The sequence below is a fragment of the Temnothorax longispinosus genome, chromosome 7 (assembly GCF_030848805.1).
Source record: "Temnothorax longispinosus isolate EJ_2023e chromosome 7, Tlon_JGU_v1, whole genome shotgun sequence".
Taxonomy (NCBI): domain Eukaryota; kingdom Metazoa; phylum Arthropoda; class Insecta; order Hymenoptera; family Formicidae; genus Temnothorax; species Temnothorax longispinosus.
This window is the reverse complement of record NC_092364.1, coordinates 10,265,419-10,287,783: the sequence shown is the minus strand read 5'-3', so window position 1 is coordinate 10,287,783 and position 22,365 is coordinate 10,265,419. Positions and strand designations below refer to the sequence as shown.

Genomic DNA, 22,365 nt, shown 5'->3' with positions numbered 1-22,365 from the left:
CAGATTGTTTCATCTTTAATAGAGTGAAAATTTAAGCAATATGTACAAATAGTGAAAACATATTGGCGCGGGATGTGTACGCGAATCATAATCCATGGGATCGTCATTGATCTGCGATGACTGCGCTTGCATGTTCATTGACATAAACATGCTATGTTATTCAAGCAGTACATAATATAAGTAAAGAGCTCACAGACATGCACCGGAAACGCGCAAGCAGCCAATTGCTAAAGAATTGATACCATCGAAATAATACAAAAAGTTTGGAGGCAGAACTTCAAAGATGGAGAGACTACGTAGCTAAAATTGCAACTTTTCGGGCGTGTCCTCCATTTTCTTCTTTCTCTACAATCGACTCCGGTTTGTTTGGTTCCTCAGTGTTCATTTTTCGCCCCCAGAACTATATGAACCAAATGAATTAGAGACATGCAACCATACCTCACAAGGTCCCTTCATTGTACCCGAGGGGAATGCGTCTAATACTAATACCTGCGATTTCTTTCGATTAATCTTCCGAGAAGTATTTTCTTCCGATAAACATGTTACTGTAAGTATTTAAATTTGAATAGCTAGGCAGAGGTGCGTTGACTAGCACGGACTTTTTGGGGGGTCGGGTGGCCGGGTCCTTGGAGGGGTGGTTGGGCTCGGCGTACGTAGGTGGTGGTCGTGAGAGGGTTTCAGGCAAGATCGAAGGTACCTTCAGGGGGATGGGAAAAATCCCCAGCCCGACTTAACTTTGTCTGATACAACGTTTTATTATTACTTTCCCAAAGAAGGCTTATGCTTCTCATTAAGAAGACTACCGTATGATAAGCCTCATGTCTGTTCCATGGTCCCTCAAAAAACTCTTTCTTTCTCATTTCTCGACAGGATAATTCCTTACCCGTATTTATAAAAAATTGTTTTCGAGGATTCCGATAAGAATCAACTATGTAATCGCGATCAAATCACGGAGGAACACCCATATATGCGATCTGATTGGCTGATCGATGGCGGACAATCATCCAACGGGCGGGTCGGTTTGCTCCGTCGCGTTCTTGTGTGCCTTTCTGTTATGTTCTTTCTTTTTTCTTTTGTCGCTCACCTCTTTTTCTTTTCTGCTCCCCGTATCTCCTCTTTTCTCTTCCTCTCTTTCTCCCTACACGCGATGGATCTAGTGTCTTTCGGCTATGTTGGCCAGGTCTCCGGCCGAAATTTCCTTTGAATTAAATTCGGGCGGACGCTTGGTTTTGGCGATCTCGGGGTCCCGGCCGCGGTAATTTCAATAATTCATATGGGATGGGCGTGGAAGGAGCACATCGTACAGCGAGCTCACCTGACTGGCCGATCCAGTTGTCCCTCTCTGCTCTTTATGCTCCTATCCTGTGCATTTCGCTCCTCTCCCTCTCTCTCTGTTATCTATTCGCATTATCTCCGTCCCCATCTCTCGTCTCTCCCTTTCATCCTTCTACACTCTCGTCGATCCTCTTATTACACATTCCTCCTCCTCCGATCTCTCCTCTGCCTCTCTGCTTCCTCTTTCCGTCCTATCGTCGCCTCTTCTCTCTCTCTGGGGGCCTGGGTTAACCCCTGGGCCTGTGCTGTCGCTTGCAGCCTGGGGCTCGACTGTTGCTCCCTCCCTGCCGTACTACCTACGTCCGTCTAGTCGTATCGTTGCGCTTTCGCGACTTGGTATACTTTCGTCGTGGGGCTGTGGCCTCTTTGGCTTAAGGCATTCTCCCGCGTTTAGGGTTATCCCGCGTTCCGCACGCTCCATATATATCAAGTATAACTTGTGGGGGTCGTTTTCCGACACTCATCGCGTACGCTGTTCGCGCGGCAAGCGCAAGTTTGCGGACTCAGTCGCGGGGTGTGCGACGAGGCAATCTCAGAGTCTCAGGGCGTCTTCCGACTTCCCTGTTTTGTGTGTTAAATAAGGGACATGGGCGTAGTCCCTGTCCCCTGGCCCGGCTTTGGCCGGATTAAACTCTCATTGTGATACTCCAACGTGCATAATATTCCCCCCGGCCTGAATAAGATTGTACTGTGGGCCCATCGCGATCGGAGACGGCAAGGAAACCAAATCGGAGTAACAAAGACGGAGTTACGGGGCGGCCCCGCAACAAAACGCCCGTTGGCTGTGACGGGTTGCAGCGCAAAATCCACCGGGTGTGCCGGGTCCAATCTTTTGCTTTTCTTGTACGGTTTTACTTAACACGCTGCTCCTGTCTTCCTTATACTCTAACTTAACTCTGACGCACTGATTCAGAATCTTCTTTTTCGCGGATACCGTCGTACTGGGTCCTCGTTCGCTACTTCCTCTTTCAGGAAGAAGCGGGCCGGTGGGCCCGTTGTGTGTGCAAGGAGGAGCGGTGGCCCGGGGGGGGGCGCGATCCGCGCATCCGGGCCATCCTCATCATCAATCCTGGGAAATCGTTCGTTGTGTGTGGGGGCCCGGAATCCTCCGGGAACCTGCCTGCCCGATGGTTCGGGATCGAAGGTCGGCGCGCACTCGGGGTGGCAGGGGGGGAGGGCCGGGTAAGCATCCATTTCCCAAGCTCCGGTGGGTGAGGACTTCCCGTCGCGCGGACTCGGGGCTCGGGTGGGGAGGAGGGGGAGGGGGCGCACGTGACAGAAGGGGGGTGTTTGCATTTTTGGGGGAGCGGGGTCTCTTTGATGAGTGGGATGGGGCTACGATACGTGGGGGGGGACGGGTCTGTCCCTGATCGGGGCCGTGTGGGCCAAGGGGAGCATGTGGGTGTGGGTTATGTTGAGTCAATGCATTCTATCGTTTACTGCCGTACATTGTGCTGATGGGATATCTTGCTCCTTCCCCTTTGCTGGGGGTTGTCCTAGTAATAAGTCGATGGGCTGGGTGTGTGCGGTCGCGCTATTAGTTATGGTTTCGAATGGATTAATAACTAAGATTTAAACTACATGTCAATCCCCCGGTTAGCCCTCAGGTATCGGTGAACAGCGGTGCGGTTGTCGGGTAAACCGTTTTTGCGTTAATTTTGAAGACAGCCGTAGGTTTTGCTTTGAGAGTTTCGGGCTTCTTTCTTCCTCTTCTACTTTCTCCATTTTTTGTTTTATTCTTTGCTTTTTGCCTGAATTTATAATTTATATAATTTATAATCCCCTTGTTCTTTTGCGATGGTATTATTTTTATCTGTGTTTTTATTTCCTTTTTCTTTTCTAATTGTTACCTTTGTTTGCTGTTTCTTCTAGTTTCATTGAGACGGCGGGAGGGGGACGCTATGCCTTCTGTTCTTCCGTGGGTTAGTATAGGATTATTGTGGATCTTGTTTTGTTTTTGGTCCATTTGGCTGTAGGTTATGAAAAGTGGGTGGTTTACCAGGGTTTTGTCTGTTTTTGGTAAAGTGTTGTTTTGGTGTGTTTGGGGTGAATGGGTCTGGTTGGGATCTTGGTGTATTTTTCTATGATCGTTTGCACGGGGTTTTCCCGCGTTTTGGAAATAGGGTTGTTTTTGTTTATGGGCACTTGTGGGTTGTCTTGTGCTAGTATCTTCGTGTTATTTATTGTCGTTTTTTTCTTTCGGAGGTATTGTCTGTGGGGCGGTGCGGGGGAGAGTAGAATTGGTATCCCTTTAGGGGGGGGTTTTATTACGGGGGGGGGTTGGGGGTGGGGGGAAACGGCGAGATTTCCGAAGGAGTTTACGTTTTGAGGGTGGTAAAATGGTGGGTTGTGGGTAGAATGTTAAGTGTGGTGAAGCTCTGTGATTGGAGGGAGTGCGAGGTACGCGGTTGTCCGTGGGAAAATGGGTTAGTGGTTATAGAGGAAGTGGGGGATTTGTATGATTTATTTTGTCGTTTTTGGTTAAGGGGTTTGAAGGGTTTAGCTTTTGTTGTTGTAAGGGGAGAGGGACGTTTTTGGGGCTTCGGGTTCAAGTAAGGGTGAATTCTTCGTTATCTTAGAGTGACTGAGGTTTACAGTTGGCATTATTTAACCCCCCCTGTGCTTTTTCAGTCGCAAAGTCTCGTTGCTTTTCTATTTGCGTTCCCCTTGCGTGATTGTTCTTTTTTATGCATGGCTTACCTTCCGGCTGAGGTTTGGGATGGGGTGTGTTTTTTTAGGCAGAGTTGGTAGGTTTGGGTCAAGTTGGTGGGAATTTATAAGGGGTGGAGGTTTCGTGACGCGGATGAGACGAATTGTTTTCGTGTGTAGGTAGCTATTGGTCGTCTACGGGTGGGTCGGCGGTTCTCGTCGCCCGGCGAGGGGTTTTGTTCTTGAAGGGGGGAGAGTTTGTGGGAAGGTTGGGGAGGGGGATTTCATGGGGGGGGGGTAGGATGGGGTCTCGTTGATGGAATTGAGGTTGTCTTTCGGGGGGATCATCGGGGCTGTTTCGGTGGAAGGGAACTGGGTTTGCGTTTTCAGAATCGTTCTTTCTGCTCCTTGTTTAAGGTCTCTGTCTTGTTTTGTAATAAGGCTAAGTATTCTCTAACGGGTAAGTACGTCATAAGCCCTGCCAGCCCAGTGCGGCTGCTGACGTCGGCCGTAAGATACCGAAGGGGCGTCCGTTTCTTCCCGACTCGACCGGTGTGGTATAAGATTTTGCGGGTACTTAATCAAGTAACGACGAGCGACCGCGTGGCACCGGCCGCGCATTATGAGTGTGGCGCGTGTTGCGAGATCAAACCTCGCGGATCGGCTCAACAGTCATTAGAGTTAAATTACCGTTTAGAGAATTCCGTTTTCCGTATTAATTTTGCGTCTATCGATTTGCGTACCGTGTAAGATATCGGCGTTCCCGTTAGAGTTAGTTTCGAGTATTTTGCGATCTGAGTCGTGCGTGCTTTCCACGCGTACGGTCATTATGGGGCGTGCCGGCTTCCTGATACGTTAATTACCGCGCCCGGTACGGGAAGTGTGAGTCGGGGTAACGGATCTGGAGGGAGCCTTTCCGGATGATGTGACCGAAAAACGGCCGCAATTACCGTTCAGAGATGTAGAGGATGATGTACTCCGGCTAAAAGTATTACGCGCCCCGGAGTGAGTCGGGCGTGAGTATCACGTGCTTGCGACGTGTATCGTCCATTCTGCAAGGAACCTTTATTTTGCGTGTATCGTTCATTCTGCGAGAAACATTTATTTTGCGTGTATCGTTCTTTTCGCGAGAAATATTCCGTTTAGGTGCATTGTTCATTGTGCGACCAATATTCCATCTTTGAGTTCTCTATTTCGCGCGTATCGTCAGTTCGGGGATATTAATCGGCAGCGTATAGTAATAGCGAATCTTCTGTCCTTACGCATATTAATTGTCCGGCGAATAATATTTATTCAAGCCACTTTGAGCGGACCCGCGTTGAAGGAGCGCGTGATCAAGACGTGACTCTCGCATAATAAATATTGTCCCGCATTCCGCGCCTCTAGCCCTAACGTAAACAGGCTGAAGATTCTCGAGGCGTATAACACCCGAGTCTTGAACTTGATGGCAATTATCTGGCTGTACAATATATTATCGCTTTTCTTATTTTATCGCCTCCGAATTATTTGTACGTGTGCCTCGCCTAACCACTGTCAACGTCTCCTAAAGTTGTGCGATCCTTGAACCCCGACCCTCTACCGCTGATTGAGCAGCCGTCGCGAGCGATAAGAGCAAAGTATTGGAGTTAAAGTATTTGGAGTCTTTGGGGCTCCTATGAGCATTGAGAGAGTTTCGAGTTAGTTAGCGTATTGAGAGTAAAGTATTGTGGAGTTTCGCGTATTTAGAGTCAAAGGTGGTGTGGCCTTCTCCACACCTGGCGCCCAACATTTTTGGAGGTTGTATTTTGCTCTCGCTCAACATATTTGTGGCGCGGTATATTGGTGCGGTCGCGCATAATAGCCTCGCGGCCGTATAAAATAGCGTCGCAGTGCAAACAAATGTAAATGCCAAATTGATGAGGCTCAATTTGGATTCCGAACCGGCTTTGGCACGCGAGAAACGCTTTTGATATGAACGTAAACGTGTTCGCTTGTTTTATTGACTACCGAAAAGCATTTGATTGCGTCAAACACCATAATATTAATCGAGATCCTGAAAGCTACTGGAATTAACAGAGGTGAGGTGCATATTGTCGCAAATCTATATTGGTAACAAACAGCAGAAATCAGACTAGAGCAAACAACTTCGGAAGATGTATTCATCAAAAGAGGAGTACGACAGGAGTGTGTTCTGTCGCTGCTCCTTTTTAATATTTACTCAGAGGCAATTTTCAGAGAAGCCCTGGATGGTGTCGTCGGTGGAATCAAGGTAAACGGCAGAACAATTAGTAACATCAAGTACGCTGACAACACAGTAGTACTAGCAGACAACATGCCTGAATTGCAAATCATGATAGATCGTATAGTGCGGCACAGCGAAAGATATGGACTATCCATAAATATTGCCAAGACAAAAAATCTTGCATTTTTAAAATCACCTATACGTGTTCATCTGACAATCAATGGACCCGCGGTTGAGCAGGTATCATCTTTGAAATATCTAGGAACTATCGTTAACAACCAATGTGACTCCGGGAGAGAGATTAGATCAAGAATCGAGCAGGCTAGGAAAACGTCATGAGCATGAAAAAACTCTTCACGAGATCACAGATCTTAGTCTGGGACTCAGGATCCGCATGGTCAGATGCTATGTCTTCTCTGTTCTGCTCTATAATTGCGAATGTTGGACTCTTAACCCAATCATGGAGAAGAGATTGAATGCATTTGAAATGTATTTATATCGACGCATGTTACGGATATCATAGATGCAAAAAGTAACGAATGCGGAAGTCCTCAACCTTATGGGGAAGGAGCTTATGCTCACCATTAAAAAGAGAAAGACGCGATATATAGAGCATTTAATGAGAGGAGAAAAGTACGAGCTGTTACGACTGATCATCGAGGGGAAAATCCAGAGATCCATTGGAAGGCGTCAAAACTCATGGTTAAAAAACATAAGAAGATGAATTTGCTTTACATCGGTGGACATGTTTCGGATGGCAGTCTCTAGGGCAACGTTAGCCATTTGGATCGCCAACCTTCGAAAGGATACGGCGGCGTGAGAAGAAGAAGAAATGTCATTTATTTAAAATTCCATTTATTTAAAATTCAACTTATATAAAATTTAAAAACTTAAATAAAATGTTTCATAATGAGTCAGAAGCTACTCATTTAAATATTTTATAAAACCTGTTATTTATAAATTGAATGCTCAATTTGCATTAATTACGCATTTGAATGTGCGCATTTTGAATACACAATTAATGTTGTTTTGAAGCCAATGCAATTGTACGCGCATTAAAAGCACGTTATACGTGCATTGGCGCTCCTTGGATTCAGTATTGCACGATAGATGTTGTTAGCGTTTCCTTTGATTACAGTGTTGCAAGATATAACTTGAGAATAACTTGAAAATAAAGTGTCTCTGAGTAACGAACGAAGGTAAAGGCAGCCAAGCTCTAGTTAAAAAAGGTATAGAAGCGTAACAAACAAAAGGGAAAAATTTTATGCTGCCATCTATAATGAATGTGCTAAAGTCTCTGTCGATAACATGAGAACTCATATTACAATACTCCCACTGAGGTCTTAGTGTTCATTGACAGTAATCCTTTCAAGTTCCAGAACCGAGGCCTTGGTAATCCTTTTGTCAGAATGTTGGCCAGTTGCACTTCTGTTGGACAGTAATTGATCACTATTTTCTTCATTTCTGCAGCCTTACGTACAAACTAATAATCTTTGCTGATGTGTTTGGTCCTTTGGTGAAAAGCTGGATTTTTGGTCAGAGCAATTGTTGCTTGATTGTCACAGTCCAGTTGAATAGGCTCCAATTCTGTCTCATCTACCTTGTGTACTGATGCTATCACTTTTAGGATCCACATTCCTTCTTGCGTCGCCATCGTAGCTGCTATTAGTTCAGCTTCAGCTGTACTTAGCGAAACTGTCTTCTGTCTTCTGTCCAAGCCACCGGTCCTCCGCATAAGATCATGACGTACCCGCTTGTAGAACGCCTTTCATTCTTGTCACCAGCAAAATCAGCATCACTGTAGCATATCGGTTTACAAGATGAAGCTTTTCCTCTGTAGATGATACCCTCATCTACAGTGCCTTCAAATATTTCAGGATACGTTTTGCTGCTTGCCAATGTTCACGGCCTGGATTTTGCGCAGATATCCTGAGCATCCAGATATCCAGGTTCACTCCAAATGCAATGTCCAGTCGCGTCACATTTACCGCAAATTGTAATGATCCAATCAATGCCGAGTATGGTACTACAGACATTTCTTTTTGTTCTGCATCTGTCTTTAAGTGAGAATTTGGATCAACCGGTATACTTAATGTCTTCGCATCAATCATGCCAAATTTCTCGATGATCTTCTCAAGTAGGTCTTCTGATGGACCTTCAACAATCTTCTGCTTCGATCGCGTTTAATTTCTAGTCCTACAAAGTAAGTTGATTCGGACATCTTAATCTCGAATACTTGTCCGAATTTTCGCAAAAATCTCTTGATTGTTTTCATTGACTTGCAAAGTACAATGCCATCGTCAACATATAGAGCCGGGTAAATCATTTCATCTTCGTACTGTCCCACATATATGCATTCGTCAGCATTAGATTTCTCCAACTGGAATTCCAAAAGTGTGTCGTCAAGTTTTTTGTTCCAACAATGTGGACTCTGTTTAAGATCATATAATGATTTATTAAGCTTTACAATCCGTTTTCCTGCTGGCCATGGTCCTTCTGGTAACTCGATCCAGACATCTTCCTTTAGCTCGCCGTATAAGAACGCCGTCTTTACGTCGAACTGTAGCATTTCTAGGTCTTTTGTCGCTGCTAAGACTAGCAGAACTTGAATACTTTCGTACCGCACGACGGGCGCATATGTCTCGACGTAATCTATCCCGTATCTTTGAGTTTTTTATAAACCCTCGTGTTACTAGTCGAGCCTTGTATCTGTCGGGTTTGCCAGGAGTGATCTTTCTTTTAAAGATCTACTTACAGGTTATCGGTTTCTTTACTGGTAAAATTCCTTCAGTCCAAGTTCTATAATTCTAGTGAGCAGAAACCTCGATATCAATTGCCTCTTTTCATCTTAGTCCATCGACACTATCGATTGCTTTCTGATAGTTCTTTGGCTCTTCAATTGATGCTATATGTGCTTGCGGATATGACAATTGGTCAGACTTCTTCAATGTTTCTCGATTTCGCTGCTGCCTTGACAAAGAATCTGCTCTGTTTTCTTCTTTTGCATAATTCTGATCCTTCTCAATGTGTTGCCTTTTAGTCTTCTCAGAATCTTGATCTAAGTCGCAATCTTCATCTGAGTCGCAATCTTCATTGCTTTCAATGAATTTCACAGCTCCCACTGTCTTGAAAAAATTCGAGTCATTGCTTTCCTCAAATGCCACGCTTGCTGCAACTGTCACCTTAAATGTGCTCAAGTCAATTAATCTACAATTTTCAGAATTTCCTTGGTAACCAATAAATACCAACTTCTGCGTCTTATGATCAAGTTTTCTTCGTTGACCATCTATGTGCGCGTATGCAGAACAACCAAATACTCGAGTCTGTGACAGATCCGGCTTAACTCCAAACCATCGTTTAAATAGTCTTACTTCGCTTTTGATTGTAGCTGAACGGTTCAGTATCCAGGCAGCCATGTAAATCGCCTTTGACCATAACTTTTTTGGTAGATTTCTCCCAAAAATCATGGCTCTAATTATCTCGTTGATGATCCGGATATCACGTTCTGTCTTTCCATTTTGTTCTGGATTGTACGGCGCCGACGTCTGATGCTCGATGTCTCTTGACAAGCAGAACTTTTTCATTGCATCATTAATAAACTTGCGACCGTTGTCACTCTTCAGCACCATTAGATCCTTGCCAAAACGATTTCTGACTGCATTTGCATACTGTTTAAACTTTTCAAAAACTTTGCTTTTCTCCTTGATTGCATAGACAAAACGGTACTTTAATGCATCATCCTTGAAAAGGACATAGTACCGTGACTCATTGTATGCAGTAGTTGGAAATGGGCCGCAGACATCTGAATGCGCAAATTCACCTGGTTTATAATCCTTTTGCGCCCGTGATTTAAATGTCTTTCGATGTGCCTTTGCAAAGATGCAAGCTTCACATGTGAATTCCTGTAATTCTGTCTTGCTAATCCCAATGGTTGGATTATTTGCGATCATCTTCTGCATAACCGAAAGACTTGCGTCCCAGCCTCTCATGCCACAATCGTAGATTCTCAGGATCAATTTTTACCACATTGGCTTGTCCATTTATGCATGTCCTGAAATTCATTTTGTATAGATTTTTGTGTCGAATTTCAGACGCAACTACTTTTCCATTTTTAATGACTTTAATAGAATCATGACCTGACAAAATCTCGCATCCATGACTCGTGCACGCTGAGTATGAGAATAAATTATTTGTAAGTACACATAATACTTTGGTTAGTCACTATGGCTTCTAATCGCCTTCCTGCAAAACCTTGATATGCACTGCTCGTCTCCTTCGCCTATTACCTTGACTTTCCTACCATCACCAATCAGAACTTCTGCATGTTCAGACGGTCCAAATTCTGCGTACAGCTGTCTGTCATTACACATATGAAAGGTCCACTGTCCGCTAGCCAGAAATCCTTGTCGCTTGTTACGGTATCATTCACGCTGTTCGCCTTTACCATGAAAACATCTCCGTTATTGTCGTTTTCTTTGCGCTTCGGTTTTATCTTGCCTTTGAACTTGTCTGATGAATTTTATCCGTCATTGCTCTTTTGCTTTTCTATCCACTTAGAACAATCTTGTTTCCTGTGACCAATTTGTTTGCAAAAATAACATGTTCCTTTGAACTTCTTGTCAGAGCCCTTTTCTGCCGCCGATTTTTGTTTATGACACTGTGCTCCTTTTTGTTTTGTCGCTGTTGCTAAAGCCACAATTTTTTCATCTTTTGCCTTCAAGAGTTCTTCTGCAGAAATAAGCTCTTCTTCCAGAGTTTGTATGGTCCTTTCTGTTTTCTTCTTGCCGTTCCAGGCTATTACAAAACTTTTATATTTTGTGATTGGCAGACCATCGACGATCATTGTACGTAGCATCTCGTCTGAAACTATCTCGCCCGCTTGTTCAAGTTGATAAGCTAGATTCTTAGCTTCAGTAATATAATCTGTTATCTTTGTTTCTGCTGTCAATTTTAGATTTAGCAACTTTTTCTGTAACATTGTTACACGCGCGGCTGACCTTTTCTCAAATTCTCCGTAGATTGTTTCCCACATCTCTGCCGCTGTCTTGCACGTGATTACCTTTTTTTTAGTCTATCATCCAACGATACAGAAATGTACTATCGGGCATCCGCTTCCTTCTTTCGTCAATTTTCCAATCCTCTCCTCTTCCTTCCAGTTCTTTCAGCGATCCGTCAACGACAGCCATGCAGTTTCGCTTCTCGAAAAGCACTTGGATCTTGAACTTCCAGCTCACGAATGTCTCTTCGGTAGGAGATTCGATTCGCACCAAGTCCTTGTCGCTCATTTTGACTTACTGAAAAGAAACTTGTATCCATTCTGCACGAGTTCTATTCTCTTTCGTCTTCATGCGCAGTGGAAGCGTGCTGGGCTCATAACCTGTTAGCGTTTCCTTTGATTACAGTGTTGCAAGATATAACTTGAGAATAACTTGAGAATAAAGTGTCTCTGAGTAACAAACAAAGGTAAAGGCAGCCAAGCTCTAGTTAAAAAAGGTATAGAAGCGTAACAAACAAAAGGGAAAAATTCTATACTGCCACCTATAATAAATGTGTTAAAGTCTCTGTCGATAACATGAGAACTCATATTACAACACATGTATACATATACTATTGCACTATTTTATCGCAAATTCTGTTGCAATAAATTGTATAAAACGGTTTTAAAACACAATTCTGTCAAAATGTGCAATGACAGCCGCTCATGAATTTGTAAGCGCAACAAGAGAATCAATCAGCATCGCAAAAAAGTGGCAACAATAAACCTTATTATACATATGCAAATAGTAGAATTTGTGTATACATCTCCCTGGAGCTTTCATGTATACATTAAAAAACAGAGTTGAAAACCGGAGCAAAAATATGCTTTATGGAGCGGTTTTGAACCGGTTTGAGTTCAAAAACTGCTCCAAAAACCGAATAAATTTATGGAGTAAATTATTTAGAACTTGGGATGTAAACCGAACCAAACCGACTAAAGTTTGTATGCTCCGAGAGAACGGAGCAAATTTCGAATTTTAAAATTGCTCCGGTGTCGAACCGGAGCATAAAAAACCGGTTTTGGAACGGTTTCATTATTTTAAAAAGAGTTAATTAATACATATAGAATAAAATAATATATATTATATATGGGGCATTCCACGCCAATTCACGAAGGGTCAAATTTCGATCTTTTTATTTTTTATGGCGGCTCGTTTTTTAGCAGGTCTTTACAAGTATTATACCCATGTAAAAGCGTTTTTGTAATAATGTAGCGTTTCCAAAATAGAGTCTGCGTAAAATGAGGACTGCAACATTTCCAATGAATTTTCTTGCTTATTAGACGTCTAAGAAAAAAATTCATTGATCATAAAATACGCTATTTCAATCATATTTCTTTAAAAGATTACTCAAAATTTTTATGATAATATTGTTAAACAAACAGAGTAAAAAATACAAAAAAATTTGAATATCTCAAAAACCCTATTTTCTATTTTTTTTTAAATAGACAATATTCTGGTGAGTATTAGAAAAATTTTAAGACCGGTCCGAAGTTGCGCAGAAAATTTGGGAATTTTTTATAGATTTTTTTGTAAGGCAGACAGAGGTACCGTGGCTTCGCACTGACTTGCGCGTGGCCTCGAGCGAACTCGAGCTTCAACACAGTAAGTTATACTTTACTAATTATTCTGCTTTGCGCCGATTTGTACTGCGCATCGACATGTTGTTGGGCGCGCCAATCAGAGGATTTTTGTATGTATAGTAGTGCAAAGTCGGTGTGACGCCACAGTGGATTTTCGTACGTTTCAAGTTAAATATTGGAAAACTTTATGAAATTAGTGACGTGAAGAGACGCTGAGTGATTTTGTACGTGTATTTATATCTATAGGCCCTTCTTAGTCAGAGTGTGAATAAAACCGGGACCATAGCGCATACTGTGTTGTCTAACAGGCGAAAAAATTTATTTAAAATCTTGTAGTCCTTATTTTGGGCAGGCTCTATTTCAGAAACGTTACATTTGTGTTAGGTATGGAAAAAGATTAGACACACGGTTATATTCAGAAGCTATGTATATTTCGGAGGTGTTTACATTGTCGCTTCCGAGACGAGACTGACTGTTCTCGAGCTCGGGCGAGGCCGACTGTTCACCGCAGTTTGTGTATATATCAATTTGTTATAGAAATGCTCTTACATGGGTATTGTTACGTCCTGCGAACTCCACGATTTCCTTTTTTCGCGGAAATTCCTATTAAGCACTTAAGATATCCCTTCAGGTAGGATAAGCAAACTGAGCACGGACGGTTATCGATTGGCGAGTGAGCTTTGATCTCCTCACATTTCTTTTTTTATATAACTAGCTATTTGGGTAGGCGACAAAGCGACCTTCCAGAATAAAGTACTGACAGACGGGGCATACGTAATCGGATTTTTCTATCAACCTTGTCTGGCCCATAACTATAAACCCGGCGACACGACGCGCCAAAAGGGCCTTAATCCCAGACGGAGTTTGCTTAAGATCCTTATTGCATCGCGCGACTAGCTCAAAATTGCCCGCGCAATGTTCCGACAAACAGAAACGAGGTCTAAAACGTGCTTGTGGAAATCTTGTAAGAGCACGTGGCGGAAGTTTCTGTTTGCGATAAAACTGCAATTAAGATTAGATGGAATGCATTTGTCTGTCGGTGCCGAAAATAGGGTCGCAAGATAAACTAAGAATCCAGAACCCTAATAAAAAAGAAATCGGCGATAACCTAAAAACAAAATACGTCACTGGAAGAATCGCTGGGTTGCACCCCTGATAAGACAGTAGGGGCCTTACGAGACGACTCACTAATGAACAGCCGCGAAAATCGATAACCGTATCTAGCTCCCCAGGATAGGCGAAAACTTAAGAATCCACCTCTTGGGTGAAGACCATTCCACCCAATAAGAAATCCTTAAACACAAATTAGAACCCGCCAACCAAAAGTCCCAAAACCAGACACATCCTACACAAAATCCACCCCTTCCATTCCTTTAACTTCCCTATATAAATTCTGACATTGAAGCGCTCAGCCTCTTCTCCTTGAACTTCAGTCTCGTACACAACTTAAACTTCAGTCTCTTCAGTCAACCTCGGTCTTAAAGTCTTCTGTCGCTTAAGTTGTAACCGATCAAGTTGTGCGCGTTAAAGCTACGAGTGCTCACCGAGGAGCTGAGAATCACCAGATCCTACTTCACTTAGATTAGCACCAAAAAGTAAGTTTTCTACATATATATATATTGATATCGATTTCCTTTTATCTTTATCTTATTCCTTTTAGCATTCACTCGTACATTCACGCGTTCGGGAAGTCTCTCGGTTAAACATTAATCCTTAAACATTAAATGTTAATCCTTCCAACCCTCTAATTCCCTTCACTATTCCGAATTAGCTGAGTTATCGGTGGACTCGGAGTAATCTCTTTCCCCTATTACTTCCGAATTAGCTGAGTTATCGGTGGACTCGGAGTAATCTTCTTCCCCTATTACTTCTAAATTAGTTGAGTTATCGGCGGACTCGGAGTAATCTTCTTCCCCTATTACTTCCAAATTAGTTGAGTTATCGGCGGACTTGGAGTAATCTTCTTCCCCTATTACTTCCGAATTAGCTGAATTATCGGCGGATTCGGAGTATTCTTCTTTCCCTATTACTTCCGAATTAGCTGAGTTATCGGTGGACTCGGAGTAATCTTCTTCCCTATTACTTCCGAATTAGCTAAATTATCGGCGGACTCGGAGCAATCTTTTCCCCCTATTACTTCCGAATTAGCTGAGTTATCAGTGGACTCGGAGTAATCTTCTTTTCTATTACTGTTGGCAAGGTCAGCAGACCCTCTCCCTTTAATTTAAACCCTTTAAACCCGAGTCAACTTCCCCGCGATTAACGTACTCCGGTAATTAACCCCACTAACTTATAGTGAATTCGCGTGATCCCGCTGAAACCCCTGCGAAATCCCAAAACGCTGCGAGACACGGGCGGAATTGTCGGAACAAGCGGGCGTGAAGGGAGGTTGAAAAACAAGCGTTGGAATTCCGCCAGGAACAAGATAACACCGGACCTCCGCGACTCGCCACTCCGCCGCCTCCACATCAACTCTTCCGGAGGAACCACCATCGCCGCCTCCTCCTAATCCGCCTTCTCGCTCTCTTTGTCGCGTGCTCCCTTATCGCGTGCTCCCCGATACGCCTCATTCTTCCCTTCTGCTCGAACCTTTATATTCCCCGGTTCGCCCCGGGGAACTTCCCGATTCCCCCTTTCTCACGGCTTACAGAGGACCATCCCCAACGCTGTCGACCGCCTCAACCGTTGAGGTTCTCGAGGAAGTAGTCGATCCCGAGATTATCACCATAGACTGATAGTTAACACACCTTATAGTATAGATATTATTTCTTACCTTTATGTTTTAATTTAATTCAAATACTCGTATACATCTCACACATACATAGTTAAATTCATGTAACTTCAATCCTAAAACTAATTATAATAATAGCGGGCAGGATGTGCATTGAATAGGTTTCCCCTTCCAAGATTCTGCCCGATCACCCCCGCACCAATGTAACACCCGCGAAGAACACACACGCACACACGTTACACATACATTCAACATTCACACTTATAAATGTATTCAGTTTTATTTTGCTTAGTCCTCATTTATTGTTCACCTAGCTTATATTATCGTAATAAATGTTTACCTTATGTTAAATATTAATTTCAATCTGCGTTCATTTATAACTTTAACTTCACCCACTACTCTTCCTCCTCTCAAAATCGCAGAGGTCCGATCCTGAGTTAAAGGGATTAAATTCCCTGACTCAAAAGAGGACCGACGATCGCACCGCTCACGGAAGGCGTCCTAGCGTTCCTACGGACGTTGACCCTTCCTGAGCCATTGAAAGTGCGTTCGGCTCGCGCCACGCGCTTCAGAGCGTGTACCTGCAAGCGACATTTGCAAGTATCTGGTTGCGTCCTTCCTTATCCCCTACCCATCTGGTTAGCCTTTCCTTCGCTTCCCAGTTTTCTCATTCAAATCCTGGAGTTGGACATAACAGTATAGTACTCGTAAAGACCTACTAAAAAACGAGCCGCCATCAAAAATAAAAAAGTCGAGGTTTGACCCTTCGCGAATTGGCGTGGAATGCGCCGCTGTGAAGTTGGCACCTCATTTTCTAGCACCGCAAGTTTTTATGCAAGTTCTATTTATACCTGTAATAATTCTACAGTTCCTGGTACATTATAGCAATAGTTCCGTCAAATTAGTAAACAAAATCGCACTTTAAAAATATGAGGTATTAAAAAATGGTTAAAAATTATTTAAAGGCCGGAACTGTGCTCGAAACCTGCCGGAATCTTCGGAACTATTATGGAACTATACAAAACTGCCAAAAAGTCCGTTAGAACTGTCTGTACCTCCGAGTTTACTCTTGAATGCGATGCCAACGATAAGATTAAAAAATTGTTAAAAATTATTTAAAGGCCGCAACTTTCGCTAAAACATATCAGAAACTATAGAACTCTAACTATCGAATTACATAGTTAAATTGACCTTTTTTTTTAGTTCTTTTGTGTTGCGGTGCGGAAGTTAGCACCTCATATTTTTAAAGTGCGATTTTGTTTACTTTGACAGAACTATTGCTATGATGTATTAGGAACTGTAGAACTATTACGGGTGCAAATAAAACTTGCATAAAACTTGCGGTGTTAGAAAATGAGGTGCCAACTTCACAGCGGCGCCGCTACCCGTGTTTATATCGGCGCCGCCCGCGCGCACCACTTCTCGTGCCAGCCAAATTCGGCCTACCCACTGAAATATACAGGGTGTCCCATTTTAACTTTCGCACCGTAATATCTTGGGAACCGATGATTTTATTGAAAAATGTTTCAGAAAATATTGAATGGATTGAAGGGGGCTATCAAATAAGCTGACTAAATTTTGGGTCCGGCGCCCACTTGGATCTAATAAGACTCAACTTAATTTTTTTTAATAGAAACCCCAATTTTTTATTGTATCATTTTTTTCTACTAATTAATTTGAACAACTTTTGTCTAAAATATTTTTCTATTTACATAATACTTTTTGAGATATTCAAGGAAAACTTGGTAACTTTTTCAATATTTAACTACGATATCTCGATAATTTGTCGGAGAGAAAAGTGATACAGGACTTTTTTTACTTGATTTCGTCTCGAGAATATGCTATTGCAATAGTACTTTAATTTTTTTAAATATTTTTAAATATTTGTGTATGCATTTTTTTGGAGCTTTTATGCATACACAAATCCACTCTTAAAAAGGCCGTGTTAAGTCGATAGTCGAATTTATTGTTGCTCCTTTTCCGCGATGCTGATTGGTTATCTCGATGTATTGCGCGCGTTACTTCGTGTCAGATGTTATCTTGTGTGAAGCTTGCATCCCGGCTTGCTTCACCATATTTTTGTGGCTGTCATCGCCAAAAGTCGAATGACAATTAAAGTTACTTATTCAAAACGCAGTTATTTTTTTATTGTGGTGTAAATGTTTTGTTATAAAAAAAGCTAAATGGTGCGCGCTTGTAGTGTCTAGTCCACATGTAAAGTGTAAAGTGTAAAGTCGATACTCGAATCTGTCGAAGTTTATTGTTGTCGCTTTTCCGCGATGCCGATTGGTTTTTCGCTGCGCTTACTTCATGAGCAGCTGTCATCGTATATTTTGACAGTTGTGTGTATCAAGGAGTTAATGTAATAGTAATAGTATAATGTTAAAGCTAAACAGCGCCCGCGAAGCGCGCGTCTGTAATGTCTAGTATTAAAAAAATTGGAGTACTATTGCAATAGCATATTCTCGAGACAAAATAAAGTCAAAAAGTCCTGTACTACTTTTCCCTCCAACAAACAATTATTATCGATATCGTAAGCTAAATATTGAAAAAGTTACTAAGTTCTCCTTGAATACCTTAAAAAGTATTAGGCAAATAGAAAAATGTTTTAGAGCTGTTCAAATTAATTAGTAGAAAAAGATGATACAATAAAAAATTGGGGTTTCTACTAAAGAAAATCAAGTTGAGTCTTATTAGATTTAAAGTGGGTGCCGGACCCAAAATTTAGTCTGCTCATTTGATGGCCCCCTCTAATCCATACAACTTTTGTCTGAAACGTTTTTCAATAAAATTATTGGTTCTCAAGATATTACAGTGTGAAAGTTGAAATGGAACACCCTGTATACATATGGAACACTCATACTGACAGTCGAAATGTGAGAGAAGAATAGGTACTATCAGAGGGGCCACCTAACATTGTCGTACACTAACATACGTACAAAGTTAGAAAAATATAGATAATCCCCTTGAAGCGTTGAATAAGAGTTTATCCTTCCCTCGTTTTCCTCTTATAGTCCAGTCAAATAGGGAAAATTAGAAAAAAATAATTGATAAAATTTTAAAATTTGGCAATGATGTTCATTCAGGCGTACTATTAAACATACTAAAAGTCCCGAACTCAATTTGTTGCGCTCGAGCCGCCATCTTGGAAAAATGGCGCTCCAATTCAGTTTTTTGCTTATATCTTGTTATCGATTAGCGATATCGGAATTATGTTTCATATAAAAAATAAAGCTTATAAAATTTTCTACAAAAAAATTATATACATTTTTTTTGTATCTATTTTTATTATTAAGATAGTTCGTCTATGACAATACTGTCAAAAAGTTAATGACAGACAAATGATATATAATGTTTGACTAGGATTGTCCGCGTAATGCATGCGTGTGTGTAAGAATCTCGAGAATATGTACAGACATATAGACATGTGAGTAGGTAAGCTATGAGCGTTCTAGGCGGGGATCTGAGGGGCGTGGGTATACCGCGGGCGGGGTGGGGGGGTACCGCGGGCGGGAGGGGAAGGGGGACCCGCGTTTTTCGGGCGTCGCGGGAGAGGAGGAGGGGGACCCGCGTTTTTCGGGTGCCGCGGGGGAGGGGGGGCTGCGTTTTCAAACGCCGCGGGGGAAGGGGGAAACCGCGTTTTCCGGCGTCGCGGGGGCTGGGGAGGGGGAGGGGGTACCACGTTTTTCCGGCGCCGCGGGAGATGGGTCCGTGAGGTGAGGGGACCCGCGTTTTCGCCGCGCCGCGGAGTCCGCGTGCAACGGCCGCGCTGGTCCGCGTGACATCACACGGCATGCTCGCGTTATCTCCCCCTCGTAGATGTTTCCCCCGTCCCCCGGTCGCGCGCGTTTTCTCGTTCGCGCGGTCTCTCTCCCTCGTTCGCGCGCGGTCCCTCTCGCTCCCATCACCCATTATAGTTAAATCATTTTTATATTATTTTAAATGATTTCTTTTTATTTGAAATAAGAGGAAGAATATTTAATAATTTATATGAGACGGATGAGAGAAAACGTTTAATGATCGCGCAACGAGTGCGGCACACGCATTCTTATCGAGTTCTGTAATTATAAACCATTGACGGTAGACAAGAGGACGGTAGACAGAAGGAAAAATAATTTTAGATACAGTGATATGCATTTTAATATACATTTATTTATCATGTAATGCATCGTGTATAATATTATTATCAGCAGCATACGCCAACAGTTCACAATCAATAATCAAATTTTTATCATAAAATTCACGCAAGATTCTAACTGCATTACATTTATCGGTGATACAATTTTGGCGTAAAATTGTTACAAATTGTTTAAATTTTTCACTTACGCCATGAACATTTTGGCATAGTTGAAAATACACATTCTCGACGCAATGTTCTAGTTCGAACAGGAAGAGTACGGTTGGCGGTTTCATGTACAAGCTGTTGTTGCACGATGTCAATTTTACAATATCTGCGTCACGTATTTTAACAAGTTCCAGATCTCGAAACGCTAGCGATGATGGCGCCGGTGACTGCACAAGTCGCCGAATATCTGCACGTTTTTCGATGAATGTCACCCACATTGCATGAGGCAAAATTATCCGATTGCCTCGGTTATCGCCAATAAGTATATCCACAGAGGACATAGGTCCAGCGTTGATTCCAACATCCAAAAATTTATATGCTGTCGATGTCAAGGCAAATCTTCTTCCCAAAATACGTGGTGTATAACGGGGTTTATCAAAACTGAAAAAAAGTACAATTATGTTTATAAAAGTTTTTTTTGCACAAGTATATACGAAAATTAGCGGTACTTACTCATTGTGCTGTTTCTCGCACGCTTCATCCTGAATCGGAACGTAGTAGTTCATTATGCTCTCATACATATCGAAGTGGCATCGGTAGAATCCCCCGAGTGAATGGGGATACAAATATTAGCGAACCCCATTTTATTTTGCACTCCCCTCCACACTGTAAACAGAGTTCGTTTTTATTAGGCAAATTTAATAGATGTGACATGGATGATGTCCAGATAATCCCATGTGTTGATTCTTCATTGTAAACATCACGAACACTGCCACGAACCATACACCAACATGTTTTAAAGCATGAGCTCGACTCGCAATTATCTGCAGTTTTAATGATATGCAATACAGAATGCTTGGGACACCATGTGTCATTGCCAGTAAGTACGTTTCGAAATCCAACTTCTCTGCCACGAAGCAAACGCCCCATCGACGAGCAATAGCGTCTGTCCGTTCCCATACTGTATTTTTACAGATATATTAACTCTCAACTGCGCAAGTAACTTTCAACTGCGCGAGTAACTCTCGACTGCGCTCTAGAATCCTCGCAGATATTTTTTTCTGCGATCTTAAAAATGCAAGATTGCATTTCAGCCAAGCGTCGCTGCTGCAGGGTGATCACCACCACCACAATCCACATATATGTTAAATGTGATATATTTGTCAAGAACATACGTGTCTCGCGATGATTTCATCGAACACGTGCAAAACTGCAAATTTTGCAATTTCGCATAAGTCAATGGCGCGTTATTGTTTTCAAGAACATGTCGCGACGTGTCTCGCGATGATTTTATCGAACACGTGCAAAACTGCAAATTTTGCAATTTCGCATAAGTCAATGGCGCGTTATTGTTTTCAAGAACATGTCGCGACGTGTCTCGCGATGATTTTATCGAACACGTGCAAAACTGCAAATTTTGCAAATAGCGCCGATGTACGGCTGCTGCATTGATACAGATCAAACCACCGAAAGATTTCATCGAACACGTGCAAAACTGCACATCATAGATTTTTTCGGAAGGCGCATCCGTATGGATGTTGAGATCATGGTGAAATTAGATATGATAAGCAAACGATGCATCATTAGTAGAATATAAAATGAATAATCTGGGGGATACGCTCAATAGTCGAGAATTGGAAGTCGTGAGTGCAACAAATGGCGTTAGCAAGAGGATCGTGCAATAACATGGAGCAAGAGTTGTTGGAGCAATCCACCCTTTTAAATTCGAGGGATGACTTTGCCGCGTGGGAGCAACGATGTGACGAGTTTATCGAATCGTTGGAAGAACAAAGCCGAATTAAACGGCCACGATTATCGATTGGTCTTAAACAGTCGTTGGTCGCTTGTATCGCAAGACTCGAAGGTTTGAAAGATTCGGTACGTCAACGTTTCGTGCATGTGGGTGCTGGATACAGTGCGAGTAAGACAGGACTCAGATGGCGCGAGATAGATACGGCTTTTGAAAGTCGTATACTGACTGGTGCGGTAATAAATTCCAAACACATCGACCCTCGTCAATTTCTCAAAGATGCGAGAGAAATTGTACTCAGTCATGTGCGGAACGTCATGCAACGGCACGACAATGTAAAAATAAACACAATGTTTAATGGTGAATTTGTTGCGGGTGACAAACGCGCAAATAAAAGCATTGCAACGAGAAACAGTAAACTCTTTCGTGAGTCCGATCTGTGTGAGTGGTACAAGCGACACGTCATCGAGCCTACCTTAGCAAAACTGAAGGAATTCCAGGAACGTGATAGCGGATGGGCGTTGTCGCGTATACTCAATTTGACTGTTAATGTGAACAAATATAATCCATTGCACGCGGGGTGTTTTGTGGAAATACCGCAAGAAATTAAAAAGAAGAGAGCGGTGATAAACGTGCGATCAATGGACAATGCATGTTTCGCATGGTCAGTGACGGCTGCTCTGTAGCCAGTTGAGGGACACACATATCGAAAATCGTCCCTCATTACACGTCGGTGCTAGATCTTACGGACATTGAGTTTAGTAGTAAGGCTATG

At 42.6% G+C, this 22,365-nt stretch overlaps 2 protein-coding genes across 2 annotated transcripts in view; one reads left to right on the top strand and one right to left on the bottom strand.

Annotated features, from left to right (window-relative positions):
• Nucleotides 1-19,704: 19,704 nt before the first annotated feature.
• On the bottom strand, nt 19,705-22,320 carry LOC139816382 (uncharacterized). The gene is made up of 2 exons (XM_071783876.1): nt 20,354-22,320; nt 19,705-20,281 (listed from the first exon to the last, which is right to left on the bottom strand). The coding sequence occupies exons 1-2, from the start codon at nt 20,419-20,421 to the stop codon at nt 19,705-19,707; spliced, it is 645 nt and encodes a 214-aa protein (XP_071639977.1). The 5' UTR covers nt 20,422-22,320.
• LOC139816932 (uncharacterized) overlaps nt 21,527-22,365 on the top strand; it is a 2,421-nt gene continuing 1,582 nt past the window's right edge. The window contains exon 1 of the mRNA XM_071784763.1: nt 21,527-21,718. Coding sequence (XP_071640864.1) covers nt 21,527-21,718 — 192 coding nt within the window. The remainder of the gene's footprint in view (nt 21,719-22,365) is intronic.